The 20134-nt window shown below is 55.8% G+C and overlaps 1 protein-coding gene across 1 annotated transcript; it reads right to left on the bottom strand.

The window, feature by feature from the left end:
• Positions 1–283: 283 nt before the first annotated feature.
• On the bottom strand, positions 284–18922 carry NCLIV_053120 (3-dehydroquinate synthase, related; the record flags this gene model as incomplete). Its single annotated transcript, XM_003884865.1, has 19 exons — positions 284–652; positions 1192–1305; positions 1741–2088; positions 2279–2377; positions 3637–4102; positions 4524–5408; positions 5678–5755; positions 6413–6566; positions 6684–7329; positions 7514–8382; positions 9747–10534; positions 11339–12630; positions 13628–13743; positions 14190–14390; positions 14739–15145; positions 15498–16005; positions 16368–16511; positions 16991–17705; positions 18518–18922. The coding sequence occupies 19 exons, from the start codon at positions 18920–18922 to the stop codon at positions 284–286; spliced, it is 8604 nt and encodes a 2867-aa protein (XP_003884914.1).
• Between the last annotated feature and the right edge of the window lie 1212 nt (positions 18923–20134).

Here is a 20134-nt window from a genome sequence, read left to right as displayed (position 1 = left end):
AGAGAAACCGTCTACGTGACACAAAAAAGGAAAGGTATGAATAACAAGAAGAGACTCAGGAAGGCTGGCAATGTACGTGGAAAGCCATTTTACTAGATGCATCTTTGGCTGTGTTCGAGGCTGCGTGTTGGGTTTCCGCGTGATGGAGCTGTTTGCACTCCAATCGTTAAGCTTGTTGGCATGCTTCTGTCAGTTGAAGTAGGAAATGTCTTTGGGCCGCATGAGACTGCTCGAATTCCGAACTCGCACAAACAGGTGTTCAAAAGTCGCAATTACCAAACTGTCAAAAAATGAAATTCTCCTCTCGGAGGGTGACAAGTTGTTCGACATCAATCACATTCCTGTAGAATGCCTCGACGCTTCTGAGGATCTCCCGCAGTTCGGTAGGCCTCAGATCGATAGGACGGTATGAGCGTCCTTCCTCTGTCTCTAACCACTTCGCGGTTAAGACTTGCTGCAGCTGATCCGTCTGTCCCCGTATACAGTGTAAGGCTGATTCATCTCCATCACGGCAATCGCTCGAAGCTTGCAGCTTTTCGCCGGCTTTCCCCTCGGCAAGTCCTTGGGATGTCACCCAATAGCGAGACTGAATCAGTGCCTGCCACACGAAGAGCTCGATCCCGTGGACCACCTCACACCCCGCGCCGCAGGCCTGAGCGAAGGAAACATTCACGCCAACTCCTGTTAACGCTGTCCCACGGATGCTGACATGTCTCACCCGCAGTCGATCGATTTCTTTGACCAGACTCCGGCATGAGCACAGCAGCCCCAACGATGAGAAAAAGTTTCATCTAGACTACCGAGCCAGAATGCAGGCCGAACCACGTAGTTGTCTTGCTGGGGATGAGCGTCTGACGCTGTGGGGTGAGTTCATCGGGTCATTATTTGCTCCACGGATGCTAGTGAGGCTTATTGTCTCTACTGGTAAACCTAACTGTCGTCCACACTTCACTGCTGAGCTGCAGGTTTAATCCACGGATACACAGCAAGAACCCCGGACAGGAACTGCCATTGGGGATTTCTGTGCAGACTTCAGCGTCAGCCTCAACGAGTCGGTGACGCAGCGCCATCAGTCCATGCAGATCGTAACTCCAAGGAAAAACCCATTCATGCTACCTCCTGTCGTCGGGGCTCCGACTCAAGGCACTGGTTGGCTTCCCGCCTCCTCAGCAATCGCTCCGGTCCACATACCTTCTTAACGAGCGGCGTGAGCACAGGATTATACGCCATGTCAACAACGAGGGGCCGCTGCTGAAACACCTCTTCTGGAAGCTCGCAACGGGCCGTTCCCGGCACCGTCCCGACCTGTAGAGAAATGCAAGAGGACACAATGGGGCAACGATATTTACCCGCTCATGCCGTATTGACGGTCTGACGCATGCACCCACGATTGTCGATCCTCTCAGAAACTGTCTGATCCTGATAATCTCGAATTGCTCCTGTGATTAACCAACCACGCTTCGGCAATGAACAGGTTTTGGGCACCACGGAAAACTACTACGTGCGCCCCCGCCTGATGCGCTAACGACACATGAAAGGAAAATCAGTGCGCTGCGGCCGGATTGGTGAACCTCCTCAGTCAACAAGGCAAGCCGGCTTGCCCAGGAAGCGCATCTTCCCTGTGCAAGCAATCAGCGGCATGCATTCGCCCGCAACCGTTTCCTTTCTGCGCTTGTGACTGGCCGCCCGCGGAGAACGGCCGCTCCTTCACAGAGTGAAACTCTGTTTCCGCTCCCTTACAATCACGGTTATTTGGTGCCAGTTGCCACGGCACCGACGCGTCGTTTTGTCTGCTGCTGGGGTCTCGAAAACGGACACTCCGAATTCCTGTGCAAGCTTCTCCGCTCGAGATCGCGTCCGGTTGTAGATGAACACCTGCCCGGCGGCTGGCGTTTTTCCACCCCTCTCCCGGCCCCACGCATCATGCTTCTGTGAGCGCACGTGAGCACCACCATCCCTGTGTGTTTCCGAAGAAGACTGGTTCACGGCAGAGTCCCTCAGAAGTTCTCGAATTCTCAAGCACGCACACACTGCTGCACGGGCCGCTCCGCCTGCTCCGACGACGAGAAAGCTGGACGAAAAGGAAAGCTGCACCACGATGCACACGAAACAAAACATGCAGTCCTTTGTGGCGGCTGAAGACACGCCACACGAAGAATGCTCTTACACAATCGACTCCTACGCTGACAGGTTTCGCAGTTCGTTGCGAGGCAGGGGCACGCGTGCAGAGTGGCAGGCCGTCTACCGGAATGAACGATGGTCCGCTGAGCTTCCTTACTTTGTCGCATCGAGAGAGAATCGCCTTCACAATAGCAGCGTAGTCGGTGTTTATACCGCAGAGAAGGCCATCCCTTTTGTCGCGGTACACGGTGTTAACCTGATAAACGCGACAAGCGACACCGCAAGGCCGGTCGATTGTTATCCACGTGACAGGTCGCCTGACGTCGACTACTGGCCAGTCAAGAGTCAGGCTAACGCACCAGCGTACGGCCGTCGCAGTGCCGTGGCGTCACCCGCGGTCGCTGTATGTTCTGTGCGCTCCATCGCTTTATGCCATCCTATCTACCGAAGCTGCATTCACCTGCTGCACGATTGCGTGGGTGCGCAGCACAGCTACCAACATCCAAGCCATCAAGAAAACGCGTGGCCGTCGCTGAGTTGCCCCTGCCTGATACACGCCGCTGAAACCAGCAGTTCTCCATTCATCTCCCCGCCATCTCTGCCGTGTGCCATCTTCGAGCTTGCGCCGAACTCCTGCAGTCGGGGCCGGACACTTACCGCTTTAATTCTTTTCGCTGTTGGGTCTACACGACTCAAAAGAGGTACAAGAGTTTCCTTGAGGGGAAGCGTGACAGCCGCTCCCCCAAACGTATGCAGAGGCGCGGCTCTCAAGAATTGCCAGGCCATCTGTTCAACCAGCCGCGTGCAATACGTTTCCGTTTCGCGGTCCGTTTCTCGCCCCGGGGATTTTGCGCTTGGTCGGCACCGCGAGACAGGGGCCGTGGCTTCTACGGCATGAAACGCATGCGGCTGGCGCGTATCCACTTCTGGTGCCGGACACGTGATTTGCTGCATTTGCCACTGCACAGATGCGGGCGGGAAGAGGCTAAAGGCACAGCTTCCGGCGGTCGCGCCTTTGCATTTAAAGATGGCGTTATGGATGGTCGGCGATGGAGAGAACATCGTGGGATAGCCGAAGAGGAAAAAGTTGACGCACGGCAAAGAATGACGCCGCCGGTGTTCCCATAGTCGCGTTGCACTCAATTGTCCGTAGACCTGCGAGAAAAAAGATCGACGGCCGACCTGGAAATGCGAGTGCTGAGCAAACCGTCTGCCAGGTTGGAGTACCTTCAAATCTCCCTGTTCCGGTGGAGCTTTCTGGGCTTTAGCAGTCGTGCGGGGCGAGTGACCTAAAAAACACCGGTTCTGGCTCGGAGATAGAGGAGTGTTAAACCGACTGCTTTAAACTGACTCAATCAGCTGCCAGTCTTACGTCAGACTGCGCCTGAGACGCCATGTGCACACTTCGTGGAGAGGCCAAGCCAGTCGTTGCGTGTCGTGCGCATATTTCCAGAAAACGATACCATTTTGACACCTTTTTGTATGGGTGCACAGCGGCATTGGAACACTTCTTACGTTTGTGGTGTCTTGTCCTGCCAAGCAAGTCGGCGTCAAGCAGCGGTTTTCGATACGAGACAGTCTTCCCGCAGCGCCACTCTGTAGAAGAATAAGAGGCCGCTGTATCAGGAGCTCCAGACCGTTTGGCATTCCGGCTTCCGAACGCAGCGCCCGCGATTGTTCGCCGTTGGCCCGGGGTGCGGTGTCTGTGTTCAGAGACTGCGGGGGACTTGCACATCCCATAACCAACGACCTAAGCAAGCATGCGACAGATTCCTCGCCTTCTCCAGGGTCGCCGCCGTCCTGGCTCAAAACAGGGACTTGCAGGTTCGTCGGTTTGCTCTCCCCTGCGGACACGAGACCTGGCTCGAGAGCAGACGTCCTTTCTTGCAGGGGCGTCTGGGCCGGCAGCCTCGACTGGGGCGGCGCCAGGACTATCTTCGCCACGTCGGCATACCAACAAGCGACAGAAGAAAGACAATGCCTGAGGAAACAGGACAGGAGAAAACGAAAAAGATAGGACAATGCGGCACGTAGCGAGGCATGCGATAGATTGATCACACTTCAGGCTCCGTCAGTACGAGCTTGGAGGCCACAAACCAGCGCAGCCGCGTTCGGGTCCGCAGAGAGTCACGATCTGAAAAACGAGCGGGCGTGTTGCGTTTTCGGCGACGGTGTCTTTCCTCGACCTTTGCGCAAATGTGTGCAGTGCCCGAGTTTTGACATGAGAACGCCATGCAATCCGGCACGCTAGTTATTCCGTTTCGAGTTGCATCACCAACGGGGTCGTGCCTCTTTTGATACAGAAACGGACGGACGACTGAGTTATCGGGTGTGACTCGACGTCGAAACGCACCTCGAAAAAGTTATCGAACTGAATTACACTGGATTATCTTTCACGTTACCTGTAGAACCTTTTTACTGGATCGGAGTCTCTTTCGGATACCCAGGCCACGTGGAGTGAAGCGATGTATCGCCCTCCCGGTGGTGTGGCCATTATAATATCCTCAACGAACTGTCGCCGTGCTCCCCGTAGCAGTGAATTCTCCGTCGTCTCTTCCGAGTCTTCAGAAACGGCTGAGAACCTTCTTGCGTGGACAGGTCGCGATGTGGGATCTGCGGAAGCGGACGCGCGGCTATCAAACCGCGAAGATTCTGCCTCCCTTCCTGTATGGCTGGTGCGCGGTTCTTCGCTTGGCCGCCACACGGCCGTTCTGCAGGCAGCTCGGGCCCACAGCTCTTTTCTTGTTTCGGCAGCGGCGCGCTCTTCGCGTGTGTGCAGTCGCTCCACCTGCCGGACTTCAACGTCGATCCAATCGAAGCCGAGTCTGCTGGCTCGGGATAGCGCACTCACATACGCAGCAGCCTCGGTGACCGCGTGCAACTCTTCCTCGGCAAACGACAAGTTGGTGGCCGAGCGGGATTCCGAGGGAACGCCGGAAGACGAAGCGTGACCAACCGGCGCCGTCAGCTCTGTTTTTGGAAAATCGGCCGAACGCGCGTCGTTTCGAACGCTGCCGCTGCGTGCCTGGTCTGCTCCATTTGGTTCTCGGAATCGGGGTTCTCCGCCACTGGTCGGTGAGGTACGTCCTCGAGAAGAATGCGCCTTGTCCTCCTCACCACTGCGTATGAAGCTGTCGTCCAACTGCGTCGCTCCGTTCTCGCTTCCGTCGCATACCCCAGAAAGCAGCAATGCGAGAGCTTCTTTGTACAATGCGTTACCTGGACCGAACCGGCCTCCGTCCTGCTGAGTGCGCAGGGTGAAGATAAGGGGTTTGCCAGTGAGGAGTCTGAGAATGAAGGCGCACATTCGCATGCACGGCTTCTGACATCGTTAGAACCCAGCTGGCGCACCACGAGGGGCAACTGAATCTCATGGCAACTATCGCGGATGCGTGCTCCCCAGGTCCGATAACAAAGCATGGAGAACCTCAGAGGCTTCACACCCCGATTCCCGCCCACCTCCAGGCACGAATGACTGACTAATCACTGAGAGGCGACGATTCGTGGTACGGGTGTCTCTAGATGCTCTAAAGAGCATCGTCCCGCTTCTCCTCACCTGAGGTAAAACGCCTGGCGTTCAATAGCTTCCAATGCTGGCAAACAGTCTGCCCTCAACTCCACGGCGTCTACATATCTGCAGTTACAACGCACGAGAGAGGTGCGGGGCCAAGACGTAAGCGGAAGTCTCTTTCGGTTTTCGTCTCGAAAGGACAACGTTCTGACGCCTCTGTCGACGGCAAGTGTAACAGCGCTGTTTCAGCGCGTGTCTGAAGACAAGCTTGAAAGACGTTAGACAGCGTAGCAGGAGACTGCAAAACTAATGTTTACATCAACGCTTTCGTCTTAAGTATGGCAGCGGAGTAGAGAGACTGCTGATCGCCGAAGCGTGACGCCCCTCTGCGGGCGCTCCTCCACAAGCAGACGAGAATCCCCTGTACGTACACGAAAGCGAGAAGAAGCTCTCGCGCAGTGGAGGTGATTTGTTCATGAACCCGTGTGCCATCCAGCGTCGCCCGTGTGACGTTTGTCCGCCTGGCCCCTGCCGTTTTGTGCATGACCAGTGCATGTCCACAATTGCATCTGAGCATTCCGCGTGAACAGCGTTCAGCTAGGATTGGTTTCCCGGCAGTTGCCGAGCTTCTCCGTCAACCCGAGCTCGCGTGTGTCGCGCGAAACATCCACAGGAAAGTGTGCATCCCGGCGAAACTCGAGATAGTCGCCATTCTAGGGGAATGCCGGTTTTCGATTCGCTTGAAAGCCGTAAGCGCGGCGTGAGGGATCATTGTCTCACCTGCTCTCCTCCAGCCACGTCGTCAGCTTGGTGTGGTGCGCGGCTGCTGTTGAAGCGCCTCCCCCTTGAGCAGCTTGGCATTCTGGCGGGGAGTCGAGCGGATTCCGACAGTATGCGCCATCGCCGGCCTGACTGTGAGAAGTTGCCTCGGAGCCTGGAGAGAGCAACGACCCAGAAGAAACGCGGTGAGCCGTACCTGGAGCGCAGTCACAGTCCTCAGCAGGAACCTGCTAGCCCCGGCTGCAAGACTGAACGTGGCGGCCTTGCTTACCTGCTGCCCAGTTCAGAACCTCTTCGCAAACGACGAAGCAACTCGCCGGCGTGACGGGCAAGGGTGGGCCCAGTAGAGCGAATAGAAAGAGTTGCCACACTTTGTGTACGGCTCGCAGGTACAGTGAGAGCCTCTGTGCCTCCTTCGGGTGCGCGACGGCCAGGTGGTCGGCGACAGAAGTGGGAAGATGGGGGAGCGGAAGTGCGGGGCGGGAGGCGGAAGAGGCGGGAAACGATCTGGCCCCGGCGTCGACCTCGGAGGATGGTCCAAAAGTCGACGACGACGGTACAGACGGAATACAGTTAGAAGCAGTGCCCGCGGGCGGCCCCAAGGGAGGGACAGAGGTCTTCGAATCCGACAGCATGGGCCACCAGGAGAGTTCAAAGGAATCAAGCCCTTCCAGAAGCTCCTGGACAGGCGGAGTCCAGAATTCAAATTTGGCGACCTTCTTGTATCGCACTGCTCGTTCTCTGTAGAGAAGCCGAACTTTCTCACGATAGCGTGCAGCCACCGCAACACTTGTCCCTTGCTCACTGTGTCCCCCTTGCTGTCCGCCGCCGTTGCTGTCCGAAGGGATACACCCCATTTCAGCAGCGGCCGACCTGGTGGCTTTCTTGGGCGGCTGAAAGTAGGATGGCGCCTGGCCCTGTAACGCAAAGCGCACGAAAGCACTCGCGGATGTGGAGAGTGGTCAAGTCCTGCGGGAGAAGCTGTACACTCATGGCAAAAGGGACGTACACCGTGGACTGGTAACACTCGCTACGGCGACTCGCAACAATGAAGGCACATCTGAGATTCCTGGTATGCAGTTTGGATGCATGCCGGCCTACCTCCTTTCGTAAGGCGCGTTCCACCGTTTCCTGCTCCGTCGCGTTGACCCACACAACAAGCGGTTCGGCTTCTAGAAGTTTCATTGCACCTTCACCTTCGACCACACCGCCTCCACACGAGACTACACAGCCGCCACTATGGCATTTGAGAAGTCCCAGTGCTTCGCATCGCATTAGGAATTCCTGCAGTGATGCGTCTGAATGTACGAGCTTGTCCACCCGACCCATCGGTTGCTCAGTCGACACCGAAAGGCGATCCGTAGGCTCCCGTGGATTTTCAAGGTTACGCATTGCCTGGGCTTCTGAAACCCTTTCGTCGACAGAATTGAAGATCGAGCACAATTCACTGTTTGGGTATTGGTGTCGACTTTTACATAGATCTTCGTCAGCCTGGGTGCGTGCGTCAGCTTCCGCAGCACTGCGTGCACAGGAGACGTTCTGAGTTCGCATCCTCCGCAAGGACGACAACAGAAACGCAAGAGCTTGACTTTCGACTTCTCTGAAAGCATGCATCCCTTCCTCCTCGATGAAGCCACGCAGCCTATTAAGCTTCAGGAGCGACACATCTGTGGTCCCCGAAAGGTCGATTACAGCTCTATGTCGTCCAAGCCTTGCATCCACGGGCGCACGAATCGCGTCTTCGCGGTCTCGCAGCCACGCCTCCAGCACTACATCCAGATCGAAAAAGGCCCACTCTCGCTCCAAGGCTGCCAACTTCCCTAAGACGCTCTTTCCCACGCCTCGCATCCCTACGAGCAACAGCACCTGGGGCGAAAGGCTCTGCGAGTGTTCGTCTGGCGGTTGGGCAGCGGGCGCCGTGGGAGTCTTGTGCAACGACGGAGGACTCAAATGCGGAACGGGTTTCGCGCCTGAGAAAACACGTGGAAAGAAACGGAAGACGCGCAGAACGGATCGCCAGTGTGCCCGCAGGGTGGCAGTCCGACAGACACACGATATCAGCTGATCCTCTGTCGAGACAAACACTCTAGGTGTAGGACTCGGAAAGGAACTCCACATTCCTCCGAAAACGTGTCTTCTGTCTCCAATGCCCAAAACACTGGAGTAAAGGAGCAGGGGGCTGCCTTCTTTGCCGCACGAAAGGCAAAGTAACGAGTAATGCAACAGAACCGAGTGTGTCCGTCACGTACACTGACTTGGGCGTTCGCGATAGCCTGGAACGAGGGAAGGCGAAGGGCGGGGAGGGGTACAGACGAGAAAATATCTCTGCAGTTCTTCGCGGGTCACAGATGCTCTGTGGACCGGTCGCTTGGTCCCACATAAGCAGCTGTTGCCCATTCGTGTACGGTCGCCTCCACATCGTGTACAGTTCAACTCAGTTTCCTCTCGGAGAGTATCGCGCGGAACCGTACGCGTCGGCACTTCAGGCGAACCCAATGCCTGTCGATTGCTGGCTCTCCTAGAATCCGAATTCCAAAGTTTTTCGCCGGCGTGTTCTTCGGGTATATTGGTCACCGATTGCGTTGAGCGGCTTGCAGCTTCATCTCGTGCGCCCAGACGGTCTCGAGGAAGGCTCTCCCGGTATCCGTCAGTTCCTTCTCTCCCCGCGATAACCCTCGAAGACGGAGCATATATGTGCATGCCAATGCGCTCTTTGCACTCATACCAGAAGTCAGCGAAGGTTTTGTCGACGCACTGCCACTGCACAGGAACACACGGTATCGGCAGTATCAGTATCATCAAAGAGTTTACGGTTTAGGTCTTCATTGGCGCACACTTCCGCCATGCGAACACTCCACCAGCTGGCGGTCAAAAGCAGTTGCGAAGGTGAACGCAGACAGTTACACTGGATACCACGGAGGCTATATGAAGAAAGGGGCCGTCGCAAATCACGTGTGTAAGTATATATATATATATATATATATATATATTTATATAGATACCAAGTGTTTGAACGGAGTGCTGCCGAAAGTACACCAACTCGATGGATGCGGTAAAAATGGGTCACAAACGTGTTAGGCATCGTTGCTGAATGCATCGTCGTCTACGCAGCTGAGCACACACACATCGGTTCTTCTCCTGTGCATCTGTAAATATGGACGAGCGATCTGAATGAAGCCGCTGCCCCGGTGGCCTTTGTACGGGGAAATTTGCCCTGGGTCAAATGAACTGCCATCAGGTTTCGCCTGCAATTTGCATTGCTTTCTGGAATCACGTCTTTCAAACGAGAGAGCGGACAGAAGCCGAAACACAGAAGCGGCACGGCGGTTCTCACCAGCATACAGAGCATCAAACGGACTTACGTCTCGTATTCCCACATTCGTGCGGACCAGCCCGAGGATGGCGAAACTCATTGCCACTCTATGATCGGACTCGCTGTCTACAGCGGTCACCTCTACTTGTTCGCTCTTCTCCACGTCCCTCATTTCCGGGCTGGTTGACGCGCCTTGCCCACTCAACTTGGCAAGGTCTTCACCGATGCCTTCGCGTTCATCTCCGTTCTTTTCGTGCTTCGTCAGCGCTCTCTGTGGTGCGGCTGTGGATCCTCCGGAAGGCAATGGAGACATTCGAATGTCACCAATGAGCAACCCATCAGGAAGCTCGTCGACGTGGAAGCCAGTTGCTTTCAATCCTCGCGCGGCGGCTGCGATTCGATCGCTCTCCTTCAGTCTTGCCGTCCGTCCAGCTTTAAGGTGGAAGACCGGGCGTCTAGCCACGGAGGTGAGGAGCAGCCGCTTCGCTGTTGCGTCCGCTGGCTCCTGTAGTAAGCATGAGTCCGCGTTGCTCGTCGTCGTGCCTCGGCTCGCGATCGCCGCAAGGACAGCACACGTCATGAAGCAGTCCTGCATCTGACTCAGATCCAGTGTCAGGACCGGATCCGCCGAGGCTCCTGCTGAAGACGCGATGGAAGGGATTTCCAGTTTGTGCAGCGCTCGGGGAAGAGGGCCGCGTCCGCGTAAAGTTTGGCCGCCTTGACCGCTGAGCTGCGCTGGCAGGTCATCCCTGGCAGGCCTCTCCTCCCTCCCTTGAGAGTGCGTTTCCAGGTCCGGTGGCATACCGTCTCTGATGCAACCATGCAGAGGAGCGTGGGGATGTAAAGCGGACTTTGGCGCACTGCCAGGGACGCAGTCCCCCAGCAGTCCACAGCAGGTACTCTCAACAGTCAGCCAAGCTCCTGAGCAACACGGGCACTTTGTGTTTTTTGAGACGTTCCCTGTCTCCTCGCCTGTCGCAGCGACGCCAACCTCTCGACGGGGACTGCCGCTTCCTGGACAATGTGGGGGACAGCGACACGGGGTGGACCTCGTGCACGAATCGTTATGCGTCAAATGGGCGAAGAGTTGTCGGGGACAGCCATATCTTTGGGAGATCGAGCAGCCGAAATGTGGAAGGAGCTCTGTAAAAGCGACGTCGCCCTGAAGCGACGCTGACCTGAAGGGAAGACACACGAAGCGGAGAAAAATCTCACAGTCAACTATCTGGTTACCTGTGGACGGGCAGGGATTGTGCGCCACATAGACGCAAGCCACATGCGCGCAAGCTACTAGGGCAGAGTTCAACCCTCTCAAGCGATGGTTTCAGCTGGGACACAAACTGCGTCGTCGTCCAAGGTGTTGGCCGCACTACGGTAATAACCGAAGACTACCCAGCTGTATCCGCCTCACTAGGGGGAGTGCCGACACCCGTACATCCCGCCAGACGTCTCCCCCCAGAAGGACTTTAACCATCACGCCTGTAGGCGCTGGCAGCGAGGCCTCCGGTTCCTGTACAACGCTTGAGATGCACCGTGAACAGATTCCCACACACGAAGTGGGTGGGTCATATCCTTGAGATGGCAACGACCTTGCCACAATTTCGTTGACTCACCGGTCCACGTTCAGGTGGACGCGTCCCCCAGCCACAGCTGCCATCGCCATAAAATACGACGCGGCCGTAGCGTCAGCCTCCACTATCCAGTGTGCAGGTGAGTGGAGATCAGGAGAGTCAGCTGAAGTCATCTCGCTCGCTTCTCCTTTCTGGTCATCCACTCCCTGCTGACGTGTCCCTTCCGGAGAACCGTGCTCAGGTGACAGTCGTCTGGCCGCCGTTTCAGAGGCAGGCGCCTCCTCGTGAAAGTTGTCTGGGCCTCTCTGTGGACAGCTGTCCCTTTTCCGTACGCCCGCACGCTTCATTGCCTTCGCCAGCCGACCACCGCTCTCCTGGCCTGTTGAGCAGTCCCCACGGACGCCAGGCCAAACCGAGCAGACCTGATAGGAGTGCGAAGAGATCTGGGAAACGCCAAAACGCCACTGACGCATCAAGCGTTGCGTCATCAAGACAAAAGGATTGACTGCAGCTGAAGGAGGATCCCTATACTGCCTCCTCCCAGACGCAGAACCACCGTCCCCCGCGTATTTGGCGTCCACAAGTTCTGTCCCGCATTCTTCACGCATTCGTTTTCTATGGCAAGAGGGCGAAGTCGTACTGACTGCCGGAGAGCTAGACAACGAACACGTCCCTTCTGGGGTCTCCCAACTACGCGGTCGGTCCTCTCCGCTGGTGCCCGGTTGCCTCTGCTGCTGACTGACGCGGCTGTGCGGCGCTTCAGACTGCTGGTCTGTTTGTTCGTCCACGATATCGAGGCAAAGTTGAACACTGTAGGGAGCAAGTGGGGCCAGCATCAACAAGGCGGAACCGAATTGAGAACTTTCGGAAGCAGATACGTGCCATTCCGTTACGTCCGTGAAGACGCGAGACATCAACCGTAGTGTGGTGTCGGCGTGAGGATTCTGCGCCTCTTGATAATCCATTAACGTCGGCGCCTGTGCCACGACCTTCTCGTCAACGTCCAGTTGGATAGGCAGGCAGCCGTGCGTCTTTAGATACGATACTCTGCACCCCCTGACGATCCGGCTGATGGCTTCAGCCAAAGAACCCATCGGGCGCCTTCTGAGTTGATCCCCGCCGTCAACCACTATGCTGTGAACATTAGGAAAACGTTCGGATGCAAGTTCCTTTCCCCGTGATTTGGAGTCCACGTGAGGCGAAGAAGCGGGACAGCCTTGGCGACCATGAGTTCGGTGGAGGCAGTGGTGGAGAACGAGAAGGAAAGCAACGAAGGGCAGAAGAAAGCGAGACGCCGTGCCGCTGTCGCCAACCCAGAGACGAAGGCAGCCTTCCTGTGATATGTAGCGAAAAAGAAAACTCTAAAGCCGAAGCTTCCAAACGGCGACCAGTGCGGCTGCACTCTGGACGGCACATGATGCTGGAAACTGAGCAAAATACCCAAAGTTCAAGGCACTGGCGACAGGAGTCGCAGCGTGTTCAAGAACAGCCATGCAACACCATTTCCATCTCTACAACGAGAACCATATATTGGCTCTCTTGCGTGGAGCTGTTTCACAAAAGTTGCACCAGATGCAAGCAGCGGAAGCAACACAGTGGTACTCCTTTCTAGACGGAAAGCCCTTCATCGGATGTGAACGGGATGAATGATGACTGAGTCCAGGCAAAGGAAGCAAGAAGGGGCGATTACTTATGTGTGACAAGTGCGTGACATGCACACTGGTTCCACAGCATCAACGAGTGCATGGCAGAGCGTCAGAGGGTACTGTTGGATTCCATCCAGGCTGGTTGTTTGTACATCTACAGTCGCGTCGTCGCGTCTGAGAAAACTCAGTATTTGGTTACTCTCGGTTAGCGAGAAGCAGCTACATTTCTCGCCACATTGGCTGCCCGGCAGTCAGCGAGGTGAGCGGTAACTGTTGCTGCCGGCTCACCCATGGGCACACACATACAAAAGAGTGTACATTTACACACCCCTTCACATGTGGATGAGCTGCGCAAAGGAGCCCACGACGACAGTCTCTATGCAGATGGCATCAAGAAGGATGACCGGTAAAACAACAAGATGCGTCCGCGACCAAATAGTCCGTAGTTTCTCGGCTGCTCGCCCGGCAATGATAAGACGTTGACGCAGCAGGAACTCTCTGCATTTCATGTGTACAACTATTGCCGTCGAAATCCTCAATGAAGGCTATCATGGCAGGGGCGGTCAAACTGTCGAAAATCCGAGTCAAACACCGACGAATAGGAATGGCATCCATCGAGACCATTCCCTTGATGCGAATTTACTTGCTGCTATCAAGTGTCTTAGGCAAGTGGACGGAAGCTCACCGACACACTGGCGAAAGCGAGAGGATCGAAATAGGGACCGTCGGAAGGCGACGACCGTGAGGCTTTGCATGATAGCGGAATCTCGGCTTTCAAGTCAAACGAGGAAGACGATGGGGCTGCAAGCAACAGAGAGCGGCGAGGCAGGCATCGAAACTCGAATGCTGAGCAGGTTTTCATGGCTGCGCGGAACAGTAAAAGAGTCCCCGGAGCCTCCAACGTCACCGTTTGCAGTCGGATGACTCCCCGAAAGCGACGCGGTTCAGGGGACTCTGAAGGCCTCAAACGCGGGACGACACATCCGCGTATTCAGCGTTAGGGCTCACACTTGAGACAACTATTCTGGACAGGCATGTGTTCGTTGCGGTCGTTGCAGGGTGTACAAGTGACTCGGCCCGGAGCGTGATGCGGCATACTGTCGAGAGAGTCTCCGCCGCCGTGCATGCACACTGATTCTACAGAGCCTCGCGCGCCCCCGGCTCTGCACCGCCACTGTGCGCAAAAGAACGGCCGCGTCATACGTTGCATCGGAGGTTAAAGCTGCGTCTCACGCCGATTCACCTACAGGCCACAAACTCGAATTCTCCGTACAGCCCGAGTTGCTGAAGGGCGTGAACCATAACGACAACATCCACAGCGGCGGGCAGGTTGGAGAGGACGAATCGTTCTCTCGACGGACGCGCGTGCATGGGTTGGCGAAAGGAAGGAATGAAACAGTGGCGAAGGGCAGCCAGCAGAAGGACACGATTCGCCACAGATTTGGAGCCTGCGGGACCGAGGAAAAGAACCGAGTCTGTGGGACTACGGGTGTGAAAGCGGAGGGCTGCCGTGCAGCAGCGAGGGTGACTGCTACCTGCTACATCAAAAAAAAGTCGGGTATTGATGCAGCAGATTTCCGCCAGATATTGTCCGCTCAGGCAAGACGTTCGCCGCTGTCACGCCGGCGCAGCAAGTGACACTGGAGCATCACTAGCTTTTTGGTCGCAAAAAGAGGCACAGCTGGGTGTGATGGAATGGACAGGGTGTGAAGTGCCCTACAGTGACCTGTGTCGTAGCCGGTGACGGCAACTTGTCTTCTCCACGCCTACTCTTTCTGCGATTTCACGGCCATTACCTGGGAGCGAGACAACAGCGTCGAAGGGGAGAGAAGCGGTGTGCCCCGCCACCGAGCGAAGACTGGAGCAAGGCAAACACGGTCGATGAGGTGCGAGAGCCAATACAGGTGATAACACCAGACGCACGAGCTCGTGAGGTACTGCTGTGACATGACGTGGATGCGTCGAGCCAACGTCTAGCACGTGAGTGACGAAAACGTTCCCAGCGCGGTTCTTTTTATCGTGTGCCAAAATCAGCCTGCAAGCCTCTTCTGCGTCTTTAGGAGACAGCGCAGCAGAACACGGAAGGGAGAACTTGCGCAGAAGCCGTTGGACGCGAATGCTCAGGAGTGGAGAAACGAGGCCAAGCAGACGCAAAAGCAAAAGCTCGAGAACCATTCCCACTGCAACGCTCTCTCCGTGGAGCCTGAAAGACACAACAAGGGGAATCCAGAGAAACAGACAAAGGCAGATGCGATTGAGCGATTCTGCGAACGCGCGATATGCTAGAAGCGGTTCCTAATGCCCCGTCAAGGGACTCCAGAAAACCCCTCTTATCCGCGAAGCGCGGCTGAACACGCCTGGCGAGAGCCTGGCAAGCAGCTGGGCTGTGGGCGTGCTGTGTATGTGCTCTTATGAAGAAACGGATGGCGTCGTCCCCCCAGAATGGAGACAAAAGATCGTTGTGCTTGCTAGGGCAACACGGGCTTCTGGGCAGATTGCGAGTGCAAAAACGCAGTAGTGTTCAAGAGGTACGGGATCCATTGTTTGCCCCCTACCAGTCAGAGCTCCTGGAAAGCATCTCGATCCCGTGGCCGATGGTGTGCCCGAAGTTCAGAATCTGTCGTTTCCCGCCTTCACGGAAGTCTTCGGCAACAACCGCCGCTTTCAGTTGTATGGCAGCTAAGATGACTGTCTCCAAGGCACTGTTCATGCCTTCACGCATGTCAGGATCCGCTGCGAAAAGCCGTCGACGAGGAGTATCGACGACGTCCCTCTGCCCCGCCGCTTCACGGTGAGATGCAGCCGTGTCTGCGGACAACCCAATTAGAGGTTCCTCGCTGGGCGTTTGTCGGACACGGCCCCGCTTCGCACGGCCGACAGCGTCCTTGCCGTCCACCGTCCTCGCGTCAGAGGCTCTTAGAGCCGGTGATGCAGACGGACGTTTTCGAGGATCGTTGGATGCTCCAGTTGCAGAAGGCTCGGAGGAATCCGCGACAGCAGCGACAAGCGCTGCCGGATCGACACGACTCAGGAACTCGAACAGCTCAGTGCTGCTTGTTGTTGCTGTGACATATCCATGCACCACAGGGGAAACCACCCTGCGTGTGTGGGACTCTATGGGCTCGCCAGGAGCGTAATCGGGCCCTTGCACAGTACCTCGCGGCAGCTGTGTCTCGGCAGTTTTACTCGCGTCACCGTTGAGCATTTGCCGTTGCCGATATGCTACAGGCGGGTGCATTCACCTGTGCATCCAGCGTCTTCGACTGTTGTTTTTGTATTCTCGAACAAACGTAGACTTCCAAAGGAGTGAGCCGAGAAGGCACACGAAGTTTCTGGGCTGCGCTACAGTTCCGACGTCGTTGCAATTCGTTAGCGACGCATTGTTCACTGTGACAGCTTTCGGAAGGCCACACATACGCCCTTACCGATTTTGATGACTTCGGCCATGCCATTTGCGAAATGTCGTGGTGACAAGGACCGAAGAAAAGGCAAATGAACTAAGACGGCATGAGGGTGAGCGAACGTTCCCAGGCAGTTCTTCGCTGCTCCCACGTCAATGCCATTCTTCCCTGCAGACGGAAAGCATGACATCGATGCAAATACTGTGGGCTCGATGACACGACGCTCGATTCGCGCGATTTCCGGCAACCCACCCTGCATCCGGTGCCGTCGCACAGAACACTGTGTGTCGATCTACGCTCGATCAAATGCATAACGGGAGGCCGCTATCTAATTCCCCACATGTGTCCGCGGCATACAAAAAATCAGATATCGCCCCCCCCCAAACCAGTACGCTGGGTGATTGTGGGGCGGCTGAATGCATAATGTGGGGGCTGATCCTGATTGAGCAGGCTCTCTCGGTGCGACACGGGGAGTGCATGTGTACAGTAACTGCATTCGCCCGGCAAAAACTCAGCAAGCCAGAGAAAGGCAGCGCTGACGCTCTCCGGAGAAGGTGCGCCGGTTGGCCGCTCATCTCCAGGAACCCGTTTACAATTCCATTGATAACGCCACGTACAGCTCAAACTGTGTAGGAAAGGGAACATACCTCCGACAGCCGCATCAACGGCTGCTAGCAGAGTGGTCGGAACAAGCACACATTTAACACCTCGAAGCGCTGTAGCAGCCGCAAACCCCACAAGATCGCACACCGTCCCTCCACCCACTGCGAAGACAAGGCTTCTGCGGTCGAAAGGGCTCGACTTCGCTGTGGAGCCCGCATCCCGACGTTCGACCGGAGGAACAGGTGAGCTTGGGGAAATGTCGGTGCACGTAGCAACTGGTTTGTCTCTATTGTCCTTGGGCAAACGGTTAGAGAGGGTTGTGATATAGTGGGTGCGACGACTGTGGCTGGGGTTGTCGAAAATAAGAGCGTCCTGAACCTCGATAAGTGCCTCGCGGCATTTCAAGCCCTCCCCGAGTTCGCCCTTGAGGAACCAGAGCCGCACTGGCCGCTGCGGAAGACCCGAGAGCCCCGCTGGGTCCGAAGTCAGCTGCTCCTGAGAACAGGAGGCCTGTGTTGCGGGGCATGGTGACCCAGTCGCCGGTAGTAACGGCCCCTGCTGTGTCTTGGGAAGCTGCTGATGAGAGGAGCCAGAGGGAGACAAGGCAGCAGCCTCTGCTCCAGAACGAGGGCCCGGGAAGCATTCGCTGCATCCGAGCCTCTGTGCAAACGACTCAACAAGATCAAGATGTTGACGGGGAAGACTGCCGTCGACGAAAAAATGCAGCGAGGTGACAGAAGAGGATTCTCCAGAAGGGCTCTGTCACAACCCAGAACACATTGATGCATAGCAGGTATTTCCGTCGAGAGATATTCGAGCGCGAGTACGTTATGGCGGCTTCAGTAACTGTATTGCTTGCCGCTGGTGCACGCCCGTTTTGGGCGCAAGGGTGGCCATGGGATTGGCTGACGTCCTAACGAGTTACTTTCCTGCCTTCTATTCGTGTCTGTCGTTCCAAATGGACAACGATCACACACGGACATCTTGCGACAACTAACCGGAAAGAGAGTGAATCAACGAGGGCGCACTACATGCTGACTTGCTCAGACAATAACAGAACGGGGCTTCATCTAGACGACGGCATGCCAGACTGTATACCGCCGGTTACCTGTCTGGCTGCTTGCAACTAGGATATTGTTAACTCGCGCGCAGTCCTGCCACGGCATGGGGTTACGCTCTCGGCTTCGCAGCGCAATTGATTAACAGAGTTGCAATACTCAAGCATGCCTAAGGCTCGGAACGCCGATTGTGTGCATGAGAGGGTCCCGCTGTACCCTTCGCGCTGAAGTGTTAAGTCGAGGGTGGCCACGTCACAGCTACATGGGTCGCACGGGATGACAACGGCAATGTGGTTTATTCGCCGCGATTTGCTGCGAAAAGCGTGTTACATGTCTCCTACAACGCGCCTATAAGAATGCCAGCTAGGAGGAAATCGCCTCGCACGAACACTGCACTGCCCCGGCATGAAATTTCGTCGGTGTCTGCCGGAATTCTTTTTTCTGAGCATCTAGTGGTAAATCGTTAAGTGCCGGACCCGTTCACGGAACTCTGTTACAGTGGATGAAGCTTACCAACAAAAGACTCTGGAGCAGTTGCGGCTCTATTGAATCTCGCGATTCGAGGACGCTCTCGCCGACGAAGATGGGGTAGAAGTTGCTTCCATTTGAACCGTCATTTAGACTAGTAAGTGGGGAATCGATCTCAGGCTCTGCGACCTCACCGGTATCGTCTCCAGCTATTCTGTCTGCCTGGTGTTGCGCGCCGATAGAGCTGCAGCTCTCACAGTTCCTTTGCCACCTCCTAAGCTTTAAGCGACACGGCCGGCGCTGTTCGGTCTTCGACGGACACTGTTCATGAAATAATGGAGCATCCTCCTGCGCCGGTGGGGCGGTTTGCTTTGCACGCGGCAGCTGAGCAGCATGCTGTTCTTTTTGCACGAAAACAACACGACACCGTCGGCCAGAAGCTGGTGCCATCCTCAAAGAATCGCCCTCCCGGTGGCAAACGTCTCGCGGAGCGGCTGTGCCGGCTTACTGCCGAGGCGACTACCCGAGCAATAGGAGGAAAGGCGGCACGTGGTTGACGTCGGCTCTTTCTCAGCACATTCAAGACAAGAAGGCATGCAGTGCAAGCAAAACAGCGGATTGGCACAGCCCCACGAGGCAAATGTTTCAAAAAACGTCGCCAGCGTAATGCGGGAACATGCCGAACCGGGAGTCCTCTCTTTCTAGACTACGAATTTAGAAATGATATGTAAGGTAACACCCTGTATCACCCGACAGCGTTCTCCGCGTCGACATCCGAGGACAAGCACAGACGCTGCACGGCGCAGGAAATCATGGCTTGACGGTCCTTCCCAATGAATGCGACATCGGGATCTTATGAGGACACTAAAACACAATGTTTCCTAGCCAACTGATATGCATAGCTCTGGTGTGGTCAAAAATGTGTATAAAAAACGAAGCTGGATGGTGTGCGTTTTTTTTTCAGCAGCCACGACGCGTGCCGTGTACGCATGCATGCAACAGGGCCTTCCCGTCGATGGCCGCCACAACTGATGGGGCCCAGCCGTGCTTCGTCCGGTGGACGGGGGCCACGGATCTAACGAGTTTTAGGTCCACATTCTTCGTGGTACTCCATGGAACACATCTCTTTTGCAGGACAGTCAAATGTCTTGTTGATTTGAAAGGGGAACTGGAAGGGAAACACCAATGCTGCGCAGTGACAAAGGAGTCTGCGCCTTCGTTAATTCCACGACACACTGGAATCACAACCGATTTGAACCTCCGGTGCATGTGTCTCTTCTTGCGAACGACTGGTTAAGAGACGTAATATGCGCCGCCCCGCCAAGCGGATCTTCCTCCAGACCAGCACACCTGCTCGTATAGGGCTGAGCTCTGTCTAAGTTAGTAGATCCGTTGATAGACAAAATGATGTTACTCCTGCCGGTTGTGAACATCGACGAACGTTTTTCAGCCAAAGCAGTGTCGTGGACGGGAAGCAGACACAACAGAGCGCAGACAGTACAGAGACCACGGCGGCAGTAACTCAGCCAGTGACAAGAATGATATAAAAAGGAAGGGAGAAGTCACATAAGCAAATCCCGGCTTCAATGCCGGCCTGTCAATGTAAATATAGCTCGATGCGTAGACGCCGGGCTTTTCTGGTTTGCCATGGTTCCAAGTAAC

This window comes from Neospora caninum, chromosome XI (assembly GCF_000208865.1).
Source record: "Neospora caninum Liverpool complete genome, chromosome XI".
Lineage (NCBI taxonomy): Eukaryota > Apicomplexa > Conoidasida > Eucoccidiorida > Sarcocystidae > Neospora > Neospora caninum.
The sequence above is the reverse complement of the archived record's forward strand: the minus strand, read 5'-3'. Positions and strand labels throughout refer to the sequence as shown.